Source organism: Cygnus atratus, chromosome 10, assembly GCF_013377495.2.
Source record: "Cygnus atratus isolate AKBS03 ecotype Queensland, Australia chromosome 10, CAtr_DNAZoo_HiC_assembly, whole genome shotgun sequence".
In the NCBI taxonomy this organism is placed as follows: Eukaryota; Metazoa; Chordata; class Aves; order Anseriformes; family Anatidae; genus Cygnus; species Cygnus atratus.
Window position 1 is genome coordinate 20,343,495 of NC_066371.1, and position 15,418 is coordinate 20,358,912.

The 15,418-nt window shown below is 43.8% G+C and overlaps 1 protein-coding gene across 3 annotated transcripts in view; it reads right to left on the minus strand.

Moving 5' to 3' along the window:
* FGD3 (FYVE, RhoGEF and PH domain containing 3) overlaps positions 1-8,664 on the minus strand; it is a 111,909-nt gene extending 103,245 nt beyond the window's left edge. The window contains exons 1-2 of one of the 3 annotated variants that reach the window (XM_035558190.2): positions 8,373-8,520; positions 6,743-7,027 (exon numbers count right to left, since the gene is read on the minus strand). Coding sequence is in view for 1 of the 3 variants with exons in the window: in XM_035558187.2 (XP_035414080.1) it covers positions 8,373-8,511 (139 nt within the window). In the remaining 2 variants the exon portion in view is untranslated. Of the gene's footprint in view, positions 1-6,738; positions 7,028-8,372 lie in introns of all 3 variants that reach the window. The other 2 variants (XM_035558192.2, XM_035558187.2) reach the window with 2 other exon arrangements.
* Positions 8,665-15,418: the final 6,754 nt, after the last annotated feature.

Below are 15,418 nucleotides of genomic sequence, written 5' to 3' on the forward strand. Positions count from 1 at the left end.
GAATAACCAACAAATCAGAGCTAAACCAGAAACTGAAGCAGCAAGTTGTTTTTCTGCTTGTATGTCCTGAAAACACCAACAGTGGAACCCATTCCCCAAGGGTGAAGCAGTCAGGCAGCAGTACTCAACAGCTGGAAATGCATTTCCATTGGTATTACCAGAGGTACTTTTTTTTCCTCTTTTTGTTTTGTTTGTTTATTTGTTTATTAAATACATACTAGCAATCCTAAATCTGTTAGCAGCTATAAAAGGTTTCCTATTTCAGTGAAGGCCAAGAGTTTGGGGAGTTGATGAACCCTCCTGCTTTAAGACACAGTTCAATCTTTAAATAATTAGGAGTGCGGACTAGACGGGGAAAGAAAAAAACAAAACCATCTCTTGGTGCCTGCTATAGCCCCAGCTGCTAGCTACAGGTTTTCTTGTGTCCAATACAGTGGCTGTGGCCATTGGCAGAGCTCAAACCCCGGACTAAACCAATAACCAGCAACACATCAGTTCCTTTATCCTTAATATCCACTTGCACGGTTTCTTTGTCCTAACAAGAAGATTGGATTTGCATGGTCTGAGAAACAAATGCAAAAAAAAGTGTCTTGGTGTCTTGTCTTTTAAGTGAATAGGAATAGCATCTGTTCCACATCCTAAGTGAAGGAACTTTTCTGACTGCACAACCATCAAAATCAAGCAGCCATAACTAAGACCAACTACCCAATTCCAGCAGTTCCAGAAAGTATGGATGAGGCAGGCTTTATTTTTTACTTTTTTATTCTGAGGAAACCTTACTCTCCCCTGGCTGGTCACCTGTGTACACTTGCAGCTTCATTAATACACTAGGAATGGCAAGGCAAGACACTTATTTGGCCAAGCTGAAAATACATGTAAGAAATTAATTTCTGCCCTGCCTAATAATGGGGAGCTGTTGTTCCCCCCCACCTTCTGTATTTGGCTCTGTATTTTTACAAGTCAGAAGCTGGCTGTAAGAATTTCAATAGCGATTAGTAAAACAGATACAGAAGGGCTCAGCAGGCAGCACTGTTTGTTTCTCCATGGGAAACCTCAGCCCAAGCGAACAACTCCTGCAGCCAGTGCGAGCGGCGCACGGAGGTGGCACACCTGGCTCCAACAGGAAATTGGAAAGCTGAGATTTTCCTCTGGGCAAATTCATCCACCCCCAACCCAGGGCTTTGCAGATATTCAACAAACAGGAAAAGAGGGGAAAAATTTTAATAGCAAAACCATATATGCTACTTCAATGCAAAGAGTAACCGTTCCAACATGTAGCTATATGCTGCTGCAGCCCGGGGGCTAGACCTTTAATCACTGCGAGTTATTGTGGATTCAGCCACGGCTCCAGGAGATCTGGGCAGAGCCATGTCAGCCACCAGCACAAACCTGACTGCAGGGGCACAATCCCACTTCTGTCAAATTCACCAGGAAACACAATGCGTGGTTTGTACTGCCTTCGTGCTTTCACGCCCGGTGGAGGACGACAGGTAAGAGCTGGCCAGCGCCAAGCGAGGTCGAAGAGTTTTGAAGGAATTTATACTCTGAGTAAGTCTGTAGCAAATCAGCACTCAGCACCCCATGCCTAAAACCTGAAAGAGCTGGACTTGGTGTGCTGGCTGCACGGGTCCTGCCCAGCTGCCATCTCACTGTCCAAGAAGCGTCATCCCCATGCTCCTCGGCACAGGGTGCACTGCGGGACACCAACAGCAGCCAGAAAACAAAAACATGGGAGGCAGAGGTCTGGCGGCACTTCCATCATCGTTTTAGGAGGATGTAACAACAGACAAAATCCATAAATAATTCCTCATTTGGCTTATTCATCCAGTTCTTATTGTTCTGTACCCTGGACCATCTTTCTTTTACCTCTGAAGCATCCATAGGTTAATTTCAAACACACTTTCTTCAAAATTTCAGTGTCTTTCCATGTTTTTTGCATTTTACTTACCACCTTTTCCTTCCTTTCCACTTCAGTCTTCCCCTCCGTTCACTTCAGTTTAACACAAACGTTTTTCTTCATCATTGTGAAGATGTGAGTGAAATTCACATTGTGAGTACCCTTCAGATAGGCAGGGGCAGAGTGGCAGGTAACACTGTATCTCTGCAGAACTTATCTGGGAGCACAGCAGCGTTTGTGGAGCGACAACTGAAGCACATCGCACAGGTGAGTCTTCCCAAACATGGTAAATCCACATCTGGCAGCCCCTCCAGGCCTCCCTTCCCCTCACCCTTCCCAGCCCTGGTGTTTGGTACAGTAACTTTCACCCTGTTCCAACCTCAAGGTCCAAAACGATTGCTGAAGTAGCAAGAATCTCATGAATGTAAATATTTGCTCAGGGTTACGTTACCAAGAGAGAATTTCTGCTCAGAGCCTGCAAGCTCAAAAAGAAAGAATAAGGAGGGGCCAAGAGTTTAGAAAAACTAGGGCCCAGTGTTAAATTCCTCCATTATAGTTAGACACCTGCCTGCTTTTCAGAAGTCTAAAATAAACAGGAGAAACCTCTGACATCCAAGGGATATTTAGATGTCTCCCTGCCTTCCAAAAAAGATACTGGGACTACCAGGCTCTTTGGACTTTTGGAAATCAGATTTTTTAATATGAATGCTGGTAGCCTCCAAAACTCCCCGTACAGATTGCCAGTGCGATGTGTAAAGATGTGCACGCTGCAGGTACAAACTGAACCCAAACGCTCAGTCCGAAGGATGTAGGTTGGGTTTCCAGTAATAGGCTGACGTCTAACCAGAGTCCGAAGTCCCCAGGTTTTAGCCTTACACATTAATTAACCAGATCAATAAGTACCATAAAGTAGCAGCAGAGGCAGCTACGCTGAAAGCTGTGGCTCTGTGTGTTTCAGCCACAGAATACTCAAAGTGCTCCAAGAGAGAAAACCAGCAAATATAATGCAAGATTCATGCATTCAGCCTAGCATAAAAATATTCTCTACCCGAATCTTCATTAAGCCAAAGACTTTCTAAAATGGATTAAATCAATCTCCAAAGAAATTCAAGAACTGGAAGAATTACATTTCAAAAAGCAAAGCTGCAGCACTTTAACATATAATTTCAATCATATAACTATTTTTGTCCACACTGAAATCCACGAGGGCCTGAAATGTTTAACAGTTCCTTGCCTCTAACAGCCGTTTCCTGTGGTCTGCTCCATCCCTCTCTGTTAACGCCTTCAGGATTCTGTCATCCAAGGAAATGCCTTTTCCTACTACTAATAACAGATTTGAAGACCATGAATCGTACATTATTTCATTCACTGCCCGATGACAGCTTCTTACTCAATGTCAAGAGCTCGCTGCAGAGCAGCAATCAATACTTCTGGCATTTAAGCGTACCGTGTGAGCCCGTGCAATTTGAAAACTTAGAAATGGCTATTCTTGCTTTTAACAACTCTGAGTACTCAAGAAAGTCACCAGCGTCTTTAAAAGACACAAAAGCTGTCTCAGTGCTTGACAGATTTCTTCAAAGCAAAAAAAGCTCCTTCCCTAGGCTATTACTGCCCAGCACAACTGCGGGGTGGGACCCAGGAAGAGCTGACCAGCCTCCCGGGGATGCCATGTGACGACAAACCGCGACTTCCCAGCTCGTGTCATGGCAAGCAAAACACGAGGGAAAAGCAATCTGAACGTACAGAGAGATACTCGTGAAAGAGACCCCGAAGGGGTATGTAGGCAGTCTGGCCCCAAGGCAGGTACCTGGGCTCTGTTGACGGCGCTTCTGGAGGTGCTGAGTTCACGAAACCACCTCTTGGAGCACCCTAAGGGCCACAAAGGGAATCCTGGACAAAACGACTGAGGTTATCGTTTGCAAAACTCCTCCTCTCCCAGCCTTCCTGCCCAGTTGTCCCAGCCCCCTCGCTCCATCACCAGCTCGCTGTCCCATACCAAGGTCTTCAGCCTGGCAAAATAACTAAGCACAGCCCCGAGAACAAGGAAGTTGATAACACCAATAAACTCTTGCATTTTGCACAAAGACCAAAATAGCAACAGAAGTCAGTGACACGAGAAGAAAAAGCAGGAAGAAAAGTGCTTGGAGAGGTAGTGGTCAGGGACCACAGAGGCAACGTGCTGTAAATAATGCCATTACTGAGAAGCCGGGTCACAGCAGCACACCCCAGGTATTTCTCATAGAAATGCACAGTGACTCTTGCCAGAAAAAGCAACGTCCATGCCAGTGCAGGAATGGAGATGAGCACCAGCCTGTCTCTCCATCTAGTGCTGCAGGAGAGGACATTCATTACCATTTCTCCTCCGTGCTGGCTGGTACAGAGTCCCCGGCGTCGCGATACAGCAAACACGCAGAACCTCAGTACCAGAAACTCCTAATGATACCAAGTACAGATAAAGTGCAGAACCACTTACTGAGAAAGAAAACGCAAAGACTCGTAAAGTTTTAAGACACTGCAGCGAGCAAAATGCAAATACAGTGACACTAAACCTCTCTTTTCGGAGATGGCTGGGGAACAGGAGGGGGAACAGGAGGGAGGGGGAAAAAGTTCCCCTGCAAGCACTTCCCCGTGTACCTCCACGATTGTTACACCAACAAAGGCCTTCTCAAATTTCACTACTCATAACCTCCAAACCAGCCAGAGTTTCTTGCCGTGACTGCCTCCCCATTACTGTACGCTCCAGAGAACGCAACGCCGATCTGCAGACATCCATCCCCAATTTCACGGTGGGTTTTCATGGTGGGGGTCCGGGGTGCTGTGCCTGGAGGCTGGGGGCAGCCGGGCACAGTGCTTACCGCTGGGACGGGCAGGGGGGCACGAAAATCTGAGTTTTCTTCTGAGAGCTAGTGGCGAGCAGGCAGCGTGGCTCGACGGCTGCCCCCCGCAGAAGGAACCAGCTGAGGAGCTCAAACACCTCCCTCACAGCCTCCCTCCTCCCTCACTTGATCTCAGGCTATCTCAAATTCTCTACCTTTGTTCCCACATCTGAAAAATACATGACGTTGATTTTTTACTTCAAGGGAGCTTTCAGCTAGTTTGGAGGATTTGGAAGAGGAGAGATATTTGCGAATAGTATCAATATTCATCATGATGCGATGATTGTAAACCAGAGTCTCTCAAGTGAAACATTCATTTTCACATTAAAATTTGATAACGCCAACAAAAACAAATACCACAGTAGTTATTACTACTTTTAATCTGCAACACTATTTATTCCACTCCGACAAGTTAACATTCACGTAGCCAACAGCTCAAAGCCCCAGTACAACATCTGTATTCAGCCCCGGGAACTGGAAGTATTTGTTACTTATTTTTTACCCACCACCTCTTTTAAATAGTTTTAAATTGAGTTTTCAGTATTTAATAAAAGAAAAAGATTGAAATTGTTTACCAAACAGCTTGGAGAAGCAAATGAAGCTTATTCAAACGCATTTTAAAAGTTTACAGCTGCTTTAGTAGGAACCAGTTTACAGTCAGAGAGGAAACAAAGCATTAATCACATCATGGTTACATCAACACTCGCTGTCCTCTCAGATCTCACACGGACTACTCAGGCACACTAACCAAAGGAGGACCACTTGCATCAGTGTGACTGGAGTCCGATAAACTTAACCAGACACCTAAAACAAAAGTAGGTACAAACAATTTGAAAGCAGTACATTGATTATCATTGAGTAAGGGTGGTAGAAGCAGATCAACCTCAGCCAGGAACAAGAACGTTCACCCAGTGCCCATCAAACCCGCGCAATAGTTCATGCAGGACAAAGCTGCTCGTAAAGACTGCCTCAAGGACGTTAGTTGCTGAAAATGAGTGGAAAACGCACAAATTTTAGATAGGCTTTCAGAGGGCAGCAGTCCCCAAACCACACCATCCCATGCAGCTTGCTTGAGAGCAAGGCTTCCTCCAAAACAAACACCTAACAACTTAATCATTGAGCTTGCAGCATAAAAATCTAGGGTTGCTTAGGGGGGAAAAAAGTCACAGAGCCCATCTTGAAAATATCACAATGCAAAGAATGCACAAGGGCAAAATCATCACCTTGGATTCTGACTTCCCATGCCTTTCCTCCCGGAGCCCCAGTGTCTCAGCAACCTGCTCCCACTGCTGCTGGCCTCAGACACTCTTCCTCCTTTTTGAGCATGCTACAGAAGCTCATCCCACACAACAAACCACAAGGATTTTCATTGCTCTCTGTTGATTTCATCATTTTCACTGGTATGAACATCCTTTCCTTCATCTCTGAGTCACTTCAAGACCAAATAAGCTTTCAAGTCCCAAACTCTTTGCACATTATTGCCTCAAGTGATGTGGTACAGGGTGCATCCACAAGAGTTTTCCAGGTCAGTAGTTCCTGTGGCACTGCTAGACCACGCTGGATTTCCTTAAGGAAAGGGTAGCCTACTACCATCCCCTATCTTTCTTTCTCATCTCTGTGGAAGATGCCTTAAGGATCTCCTATCTTACATATCTATAAAGAGACAGAGTTCCTCTGGGAAGACAGGGTCCTAGATTCATCTTCAGCGAGTGTTCTAGACATACATTTAAATGCCAGGAGCTGAACTGAAGGGTACTCCACTTCCAGCCCCCTTCAGGAATTATGTGAGCAGGACACATTCGATCAAAGTCCCAGGAGCAAGGTTAGCATCTACAGATGCGAGTTAGATCACCACGCTCTAGCTGCTGTAACTTGGCAAACAGAAATAACTCTCTCTCACTGAAGACAACCACAGCCAACAAAGCTACATATTCGTGCATACGGTGGGGTATTTAGAGCACCTACCTACCAGTGGCTAACGTGGGAGCCTAGGCTCCTTCTGTAACTCATGGAGAGGGGCTGCTAACACAGGTATCCCTGGTCACCTGCTGCAGGCTCAAATCCACGCAGGAGGACCGTCTCCAAACTTAACGCACTGAAGTACCCGAGTAGCCCAGGAGATGCCAGGAGTCAGATTGTCTGAATAGCCCTGAAGCCAGGGCAGATGGTAAATCTCAGCAGGTCTGCAACTCACTGTAATCTTTCTTGGGTTGATCCAGCCTTTACCTGCCCAAGAAGTAGGGCAGAAGAGAAACTGCATTTTTAAAACACAAAGATTTATTTCTTCAAAAGAAGGAACTCATTTAAATTCTATTTTATTTTTATCATTTTCCTCTAGCTTTATTAAGCTAAGGAGACATACGAACAAACCCAGTTTGCTTATTTTGACTTTATAAACACAGTTCTGCTAGCTTGAATATCATCTGTATAAGTAAAGCATTCTAATTTCTAATGGCGTGAAAGCTGGCTTAGTAGTACAAATATACATCTTAAAGAACATAAAAAAATACTTTTATCAGTGTATTTGTCACCATATGTATTCCATTTACATTCTGTACGCTTCTCCGCGTGGACAACAAACCCAATTCTGGCCATTAACAATTGCCAATAGTCCCTTTCACTCCTTGGTGCTGCTGCGTTTCAGGCACTGCAAGAAGCGGTTAGCCTACAATTCTGTTAAATTGTAGAGCCATTTTCCTTTGTGCTAAAATTCCCTAAAGCTCGCACGGGAACCAAGGTAGAATGTATCCCTTTAACACAGTTTAACCACTCTTAATGCTTGGAATGGAAAATGTGACTTAGGTACTGAGGTTTAAAAAACAGCTACGATGTACGCATGTAGCCAATTTTCTAAACATGAATCTCATAAGTTTTTTTAGGCTTTTTTTTTTGCATGAGAATGTAGAGCTTACAAGAGACAGCCAGCTAAATGCAACAGACCATTATGGCTCAGAGGTTTCCAATTTGCAACTAGAAGTGGTTTACATTATAACTACTAACAGCTCCAAAAGGTATTTAAAAAGGACAGAGTGGAGAAAAAATTTGGCATTTCACGAGTGCCTAAATATGGATTGGCAGGAAACAAATTTGATCTGTGCCGTTAATAATAGCCTTACCAAAATAAGTGTTTAACAGAACTGGTTTTATGTGGTTTTAGGAGACCTAAAAATATATTTGCACAGCTCAGGACTGTAGTTACACAAACGTGCAGTCCCCGGGCATTGTCAGCCGCCGAGGGACGAGGCTCTGGGGGGCCTGCCGCCAGCCGCCCACCCCCGGGGCACCCCAAAAAAAGGGGCCGGAGCCCAGCGGCGGCGCTCCCGGCCCGGGCTGGAGCCTGGGGGCCTCCCGCCAGGGTCTCACCCCGCTGAGAAGGGGTTTGAGCTGGGAACAGGCGTGCTGCTGGAGAAGGAGGAGGAAAAAAAAAAAGGGGGAGAAGGGAAAAGAAAGAAGTTCCACGCCGCCCCGCCGGCCTGGACAGCCCGAGCCCCGCCGAGGACTCAGCGGGCGGGCGCGGAGCGGAGCCCCCACGGAGCACCCCCGCGGGGGGCCCGGCCCGGCCCGGCTCCGCTCGGCTCGGCCCGGGGTCGCAGCCTTACCCTCCGGCTCCATCTGCTCCCACCGCCGCCGCGCTCCGGCGCTCCCCGAGCCGCTGCGAGTCGGGCCGGGCTGCGCGGTTACAAAGGCGGCCGCCGGGCGAGGGGGGTGGGTTTCCTCTCCCTCCCACTGCAGCTGCATCGCGCCATGAGGCGCCGCCAGCGGGACGAGGCGCCCCCGAAGGCGGCGGAGGCGGGAGGGGCTCCCGCCGCCCGCCTCGGCACAGCACGGTACGGCCCGGCCCAGGCGGGGAGGGGATCGCCCAGCCGGCCTAGCGCTTCGTGCCTGCAGGCCGCGGCGGGGCGGCGAAGCCCCCCCCTCACGCCTCCCCGTCCCCCGCCCCGTCCCTCACGGCCCGGCCGGCGGCGGCTGAGGGGAAGGGAGCGCCCCGGGACCGGGGGACGGCGCTGCCGAGCTCTGGTCTCCTCAAAGGAGCGCGGTGGCCGCCTCCCGGAGGCTCGGCTGCCGCCCAGTACCGCGGGCTGCCCCACTTGATGGGTTTTATCCATCTTGAAGCGGCCCAGGGCAAAGCCCTGCCGCCCAGTTGTTTGGAATGAGTCATAGGATCACGGAATCATTAAGGTTGGAAAAGACCTCCAAGATCATCTGGTCCAACCATCCCCCTACCACCAATGTCACACACCAAACCATGTCCCTAAGTACCACATCCAACCTTTCCTTGAACACCCTCAGGGACGGGGATGCCACCACCTCCCTTGGCAACCCGTCCCAATGCTTGACTGCTCTTTCTGAGAAGAAATGTCTCCTCATTTCCAACCTGAGCCTCCCCTGGCGCAACTTGAGGCCATTCCCTCTACTCCTATCACTGGGTATCTGCGAGAAGAGGCCGACCCCCAGCTCCCAACAGCTTCCTTTCAGGGAGGTGTAGAGAGCAATAGGGTCTCCCTGAGCCTCCTCCAGACTAAACAACCCCAATCCCCTCAGCCACTCCTCAGCTTCACAAGGCTCCCAGCTCCCACACCAGCTGTTGCCATCAGTGCCAAAAGCTCTTTGTGCAGCTGCTGAGGGCAGCTATTGGGCATGTGGCAGGGCCAAGCTGACAGCATTTGTCCTAGGGCCATGGATGGCTCCCCAAACTGCTTCCCTTTCCCTTACGTCCTGGGTGGAAAGCAAAGGGAATATGAGCCATGTTGTGCAGTCCCCTCAGACAAACAAATGCTGCTCACCTCCCAGAAAGCCACACCAAACCATAAGACATTTCAGAGCTTCCTGAAAAGGCAGACCAGGACTGACTCACTGCTCTGTGCCTTTGTCAGGGAGAAGAATGTGCCAGGAACCGAAGGGTGATGCTGTCCTTCACACGCAACAGGGCATTAATGCTGTGCTGATGAAGAATCGCTCATGTGGTCAGAGTGGCCTTTCTGCAGGGGGTGTGCTACAGCCACGCTAAAACCCTGTCTTCAGATGAGGTACATATTTAAAGGACAGCTTTCTAAGAGGTAAGATCTTCAACCACTCGTTGCAAGGACTGAATAATACCAAGCAAAACAACCAATTTAAGCTTAAAAACACATATCAAACAATCTATCTGCAAAAGAACAAAAATGAGAAAACTGTCTTCCCAAAGGCATTTACCCTTAGGAAAAAATGCAAAACAGTAAATTCAGAAATTAACTATATTAGGCTTTAGTCTATTTTTTATTACCCAATAATCAATCTTTGCTCCTTATCTTTTCCCTGAAACAACTAACTAACCAAGATGTAGGCCCCATCACGGAAATATGGTTTTGAGTAACTTTAATATTGTGGTGGAGCAGAAGAACATTATTGTAATGAAATTCATAAAATGGATTTCTTTGGACTAATTATTCCCAAATAAAAATACTAGCTGTTCTAGAGTAAATCCATGAATAAGGTCCAATTAAACCAGACTAAGGAGGCCTGTAGGAGATTTATCAGTAAGGAGCCAGCCTGGATTTCTTGATGTTTCTTTTGAAATCACATCTGTAACATTCAAGACCGGCCTCAAAGCATTAATATATGAATTTAACATACAACCAACCCTTTCAGAGATTAAACTCCTTCCTGTACATGAAATTAGTCATGTTCTTTAGGACAACAAGACAGATCCTCGCTGAAGTACTTTCATCAGAGCAGATCACAGCTTACCAGTTACTGTTACATGGTTATCAGATAGGACTGATGCTCAGCAGCAAAAACAGGCTTAAAAACTGTTGGAAATTATCCAGGTTCTTTGCTCTAAACAAAATGAAGTCCTTACTATAATGCATAAAGCTAAGACAAATAAGTGTTTATTTTAGGCATATATTTAGGTATAGCACCATTACAGAAAATAACCATCATTCTTTAATAAAATGATTGTTTTATTTCCGTCTGCTTCTTGCGCCATCCTATCCAACATTTTGGTTTCATTGTTTCCTTCAGACAATTAGAGCATTTTTCATTGTAGGTACTCTCAACTTTTATGGTCTGGGCACGGGCAGTATTTAATTTGCATCTCTGACCAGAACCTGTTGAATTCAATGAGTAATTCTGGAGGGAGTTTACAATTTAAGTAAACATTAAGTCGTGGCCATTACTTTTGGCCAACCAGGATTGTAACAAAGGGCCAGTGTAATTTTCTTTAAATCTAAGAATAAGCTATTTCTTCAACCAAGGTAAGTAATTAGGAGTCAGAGAGCAATTTCAGTAGATAAGCAACAAATAAAAGAAGTACTCTTTTTTGCAACTCTGCTGAGGATTTGAAGGAATAAAAGCTACTGAGAAGATAGGCTGAAAAAGCAAAAAGCAAAACTGCTACAGAATTAGTTTTGTAACAGGAAGGGACACTTCCTCTGAATATTGTGTAGTTGCTTTATTTTTCCCCCTGAATTGAGAGGAATCCAGTCATTTAAAAGCATGGGGAACAAACCTGGGATTGTGCTTTGGGGCACGGTTTGAGTAAAAGCACAGCACTCAACCTTTTGCTGAGTTGCAAGCTGTAGATCCATATCCAGCTATGCTAAGCCCTTTCCTCCTAGCATGACTATCAGAGGCACCCTAGCTATTTCCCTTCAGCCTCTCATGAAGGAAGTCATAATAGGAACAAGTCCCTCTTGTCAACATTTCTGCCATTTCTGCTGTTCTCAGGCTTAATCTCAAAGAAGTCAAAGCCTCTATTAAATAGAACAGAAACTGATTAGCAATCTTCTGTATTGAACTGGATCTTGCTGAGCACCATAAGGTTTTAGTTTTATTAAATCTTATTTGCAAATGCAAATTGCACTTTGTACCCAGTACAATATAATTCTTCCTCTTAGCTTTGAAGCATTGGGCAATAACCATTGAATATCGCCTTTATCGTGGGATACCTTCTATTGTTTTCAAACCCTTAATGTCTAGTGCAAAAGGGTCAATAAATGCAACACAAGCACTTAGTAAAGTTCATGCAAATACTCATTTTTTCCTCCCTTCAAAAAGAAAAAAGCTGACTATCATAATGAATTAAAATTCTTTTACAAGAGGAATGCTTTCAACACAAATTAATTCTCCCTGATGGTAGGCTTTGGTGTTAAATAAGGATTACCATTGCATGGTCAGGAAAGATAAATGTTGAGGGTAAAAATAACCTCTCATACATGTAGTAAGACATTGGACACAAAGAAGCTAAGGCGTTGCAAATAGATGGTTTTATCTGATGTGCTTTTCGTATAAGAGATTCATGTTGTATTCTCTTCCGGCTGATGTAATCCTTAGGGTGACCCTCATGTGCTTTTGCCATCATATGACACTATTGAATATACAAAGTTCCTTTGTGTAGAGTCCTTATTTATAACTCTCAGAATTTTGATCAGAGCTTTTTTTTTTTTTGCTTTTTTTTTTTTTGCTTTTTTTTTTTTTTTGCTTTTTTTTGAAGAGACTACTTTTCATTTGAAGATGAAGATTTGGAGATTGCATAAATACTCAAAAGATATGTTACATTACTCTCCTCGTAAATCTGAAACTGAGCCCTTTCAATTACAGAGAAAGAAGTACTGCTTTATTTCTCATTCACAATGAGATAAAACCAGCAATTGCAATAAGAATGTAAAATTTATGGCAGCAATGAAAACAATCCTGCTGCTTTCACTTTAAATCTACAAAAAAGCAAGAAAAACAAAGATTCGTCAAAGGTAGCTTTCAAGGGAAAATATTTTTCAGATGAAACCCCACTGAGGTAGGGTGGTTTTTTGTGTGTATTTTTTTTTTCTTTCTTGATGATACCTTAGGCATAAACAAGTTTATTCCATATCCACCAACACCAATTACCAGAGCAGCTAGGAATCCAGAGGGAGGAAAAAAAAAAAAAAAAGAACAGAGCAATAGGGAGAAAAAATATGGAACTGAATATAAGAGCAAAGTAGTCCTCCACTCAGGACACAAGTCTTGTGGCAGCTTTTATGCTCCAGCATGAAATTTCTATCGCAGAGTGGAATACTCAGTACTAAATTCCTCCTTCATACAGGACTTGAACATAAATATATACTGGGGACTGTATTCCTTAACACTGAGGCATTTCAAATCCTGAACTTTCTAATCTCAGCGGTATTCTTTATATTACCAGTCTGACAGTTCTTTCATATAAATCGATTCAGATCTTCTTAAGGTAATATGCATCGAAGTTATTTGGATGCTTTAAAAGCAAAAGTAGGTTCATATCACAGATAAGCAATCATCACAGTGTGTCACCTTCTCTTTCCAGAGCCTGATTTTCACAACAAAAAAAATGTTGTTCTTGGATTCCCCAAGGAAGCCAACAGAGCTGTTCATCTTTTAAATGCTGGGCTGGGAAAAACAATAAGCCTGTTGCCCTTACTTGTTGTTGACCTACAAGAGTGCTGGCTCCACTTGCTTTGCTCCTCTCATTTCTTCAGTGTCTGTGGTATAAAACAAGGGTAGTACACTAGATCATAAGTGGACTCCTAATGTCCTGACCAGAAAAGTTACACTTAGTCTGCAACTATCCACACTCACAGGAGATGATGATGAGAATGAGGAGGATTTTACTGACCTCGTTAGCTACAAGCCAACGTGTGGCGGGCAACAGGCTCTTGGTCTCTTAGAGAGTGTGTCTCTGTTTGCTAACCACAACCAGAATACTGAAGGTAAACTTAAGACAGAACACTGTAGTGTTGCAGAAACCTCTGTGCATATATTAGGTCCTGTTTACTGAGGTTTTGCATTTATATTTTTAGACTACTGTAAGCTGTAGACTTGTCAGACATGTATATTCATCTGCAGAATTAGGGATGAACTCAGTGACCCAGAGGGTCCTCACAGTCCCACTTTTGTAATTTATTTTGTATCACGTTATAAAGTAAATGAGGAGTTAAAGCTTGTCACCGTTTGATTAAACATTTCCAAACAACACTGACTTTTATACTACCCTCAAAAACAAGATATGCTTTATGAATTGAGTCATCTGACATGGCACAGATACATTGAGGGTGATATTATCCAAAAGCAATGTCTTTCAGGAACCTAAACTCCATTACTCAAAAGGAAAAGGACAGAGGTACATACCTAAATGCTCTTAACTTTGAGCAGGATTTAGAAGAAGTATTTTTAGAAATTATGAGTTAGGTACTAAATAACCTAAAGGGCATTTTAGATTTTTACCCCCAAAGTCTTCAGTAACCTAAAATCAGCCAAACTGAGGACTGTCAGTTTGTGGTACTGATTAGTTGGTACTAAAACTGGAATCTGTGTAACAGAAAGGGAAATACAGAAATACTGTTTTCTGGACATTAAATTAGAAATTTACTCCAGCTTTGGCTGGAAAGAGGCTAGAATTGTTGACTTTTGAGACATGCCACAATGGTCCATCAGACAATAAGGCTTAACTTTTAAACAGGAAGAGAGAATTATAGCACTTGATTCTTGTTATCCTGGTCACTGTTAATCTGGGTTCAGAAACAAGCACTGATTTATTCTGAGTTTTGGTAAAGACATTCTCATAATGTTACTCTAAGTACGCCAAATCAATTGCGTAAATATTTTTCTGACTTATGGGTGACCCTGCAAATAAGTTAAAGCCAAAATATTTAGAACTTCTTTACTCTGAAAAAAAAATATAATCAGAATGGTTAGTATAATATTTATGGAATCTATTACTAAATCATTTAGAATAGAAACATAATTATTTTAAAAATAGATTGTCTTTGACCTGTCACGTAACTAATAAAAAGTCCTTGTACAATAACATTCCTGAGTCATCATTTGTAAAAGTTTCAAACCAGCCATTGTCAATTGCTCTTCTCATACTCTATGTGTTATCACGATCTTGATGAATGCACACGTCTTATTCCTGCTGCCCTTACAGCTGCATCTTAATATAGTGATTATTGCAGTTCTGCCCTGCTCCTAATTGGGCTTGGCAAAGTCATACAGCAGAGGGGGAGAAAAAGCTCTATGTATAGTTCATGCCCTACAATGGTGCAAACATTTTCTGTCTCATAAGACCTTGTGCAGAATCTGTCCTGATTTATTAAACTTTCATCTCCCATCTCCAAGAGGCCAGGTGGCCAGCCCTTTCAAAGAATTTATTGGGTAGACTGAATCAGCATAATCATTTCATTTGACCTCTTCAAAAACACTTTGTAAAATCTCACGACTTATACAAAGCCCAAACTTTCTTGAAAGCTAGAATCTGCAAGCAGGTTTTAGTCAGATGACTTTTATTTCTAGATCTTTGTCTACTGAATTGTATAGTAGATGTAATTTTTGTCGTGCGTATACATTGTGGATATACTTAATAGACAAGAGATGTTAGGCTTTTCGTGTTACCTAGATGTTCATACATGTCACTATAGTGAGAAAAGACAGGCTTTAAGTAGCACAGTCTTAAGTAGGAATCCATTTGTGGGGATTAAATACTGACTATTGTGTAACGTGACTTTACTCAGGAGGGAAAAAAAATACAGAATTGAAAATATGAACTGCAGACCCAAGAATGGAGTTTCTGATGGAGTTTCATTAAATGTCTGAGAAAAGTCAGGTCTTTCCTGGAGAGCTATTAGCCCTTAACTGTTGATTAAATAATAAAATT